Raw genomic sequence first — 1,581 nt, 5'->3', positions numbered from 1 at the left:
ACCAATACCAAATCCATATGTCGAGGGTGTTCCTCGTTTTTATTGTTCTCCTGTTGCTTCTTCAAGTCAATATACTGGCAATTCTGATGATTTTACTTCTACTCATACTCAGGTAACTTACATTTAAACACTTTAAAAAACCTTTTGAAAACGGTTGTAAACCTTATTAAATCCTTTGAAATAACTTGTAAAACCTTTTAAATAACTTGTAAAACCTTTTAAATAACCATTGATTTGTACTTTCAGGATCAACCAATACCAAATCCATATGTCGAGGGTGTTCCTCGTAACATGACAACCTCTGTTGGGTATCCATCTGGTTCTTCACACTCAACTGGTCTAATCGATGTTGATTCACTGTTTTGTGGAAAGTTATTCAAAGACAAAACAGAAATGAGAAGTCAGATGCGGATGTATGCAGTCAAGCATAGTTTTGAGTTTCATACTTTTAAGTCAGACAACAAGAGGTATGTTCTTAAATGTATTGATGAAAAATGTAGTTGGAGGCTACGTGCAACTAAGGCTAAAGCATCAGATAGCTTTGTTGTTCGAAAGTATATTAGTCAGCACAGCTGTGACTCTGCTTTAAGGAATGTTAGTCATCGCCAAGCATCTGCAAGGACTTTGGCTGGTTTGGTTAGTAACCATTTTGCAGGAGGAAAGCTTCCTCTCAGACCCAAACAGCTCATGGAAATTTTTAGGAATGACCATGGAGTTGGTGTCTCGTACTCAAAAGCATGGAGAGCTCAAGAACATGCATCAGAACTTGCTAGGGGTATACCTGCTGATAGTTATGAGGTTTTACCGAGTTGGTTTCACATGATAGAAAAGAAGAATCCAGGTACTATCACTTACATCAAAGCTGATTCTGATAATAAGTTTAGATATGGTTTTCTGGCTTTTGGTGCATCAATTAGAGGTTTTAAGTTGATGAGAAAAGTTATTTCTATTGATGGCGCCCATTTGAAATCAAAATATAAAGGGACTTTGCTTGCTGCATCAGCTCAGGATGGTAATTTTCAGTTGTATCCTATTGCTTTTGCTGTTGTTGATTCTGAGAATGATGCATCATGGGATTGTTTTTTGCGGTGTTTGAAGACTATTATTCCTGATGAAGAGAATCTAGTTTTTGTGTCTGATCGGGCTTCTTCAATTGCAACTGCGCTATCAGTAAATTATGTACATGCTCATCACGGGATCTGCACTTTCCACTTGCAAAAGAACCTGGAAACACGATTTAGAGCTTCAGCTTCTCTTCTTCCAATTGTTCATGATGCTTCAAGAGCTTACACTCAGTATGATTTTGATTATTTGTTCACTCAAATTTCCAATGGTGATCCGGATCTTGGAGAATATCTTTGGCAAGCTGATATTAGGAAATGGTCACGTGCATATTCTCCTTCAAACCGGTATAACATTATGACATATAATTGTGCCGAGTCCATTAACTCCAGGTTAAAAGAGACTCGTGAGTATCCAATTGTCTGCCTGTTTGATACAATCAGGTCTATTTTGACTAGGTGGTTTAATGAACGACGTGAGGAGAGCTGTCGACATCCATATGCTGTTACTACAAAAGTT

At 37.7% G+C, this 1,581-nt stretch overlaps 1 protein-coding gene across 1 annotated transcript; it reads left to right on the top strand.

Moving 5' to 3' along the window:
- Positions 1-291: 291 nt before the first annotated feature.
- LOC104773369 lies at positions 292-1,468 on the top strand (the record flags this gene model as incomplete). The annotated part of the gene is made up of 1 exon (XM_019242637.1): positions 292-1,468. A coding segment is annotated over exon 1 (1,177 nt), but the record flags the coding sequence as incomplete, so codon positions are not given.
- Between the last annotated feature and the right edge of the window lie 113 nt (positions 1,469-1,581).

The sequence above is a fragment of the Camelina sativa genome, unplaced genomic scaffold (genome assembly GCF_000633955.1).
Source record: "Camelina sativa cultivar DH55 unplaced genomic scaffold, Cs unpScaffold00519, whole genome shotgun sequence".
NCBI lineage: Eukaryota > Viridiplantae > Streptophyta > Magnoliopsida > Brassicales > Brassicaceae > Camelina > Camelina sativa.
This window is presented reverse-complemented; position numbering and strand designations above follow the sequence as displayed.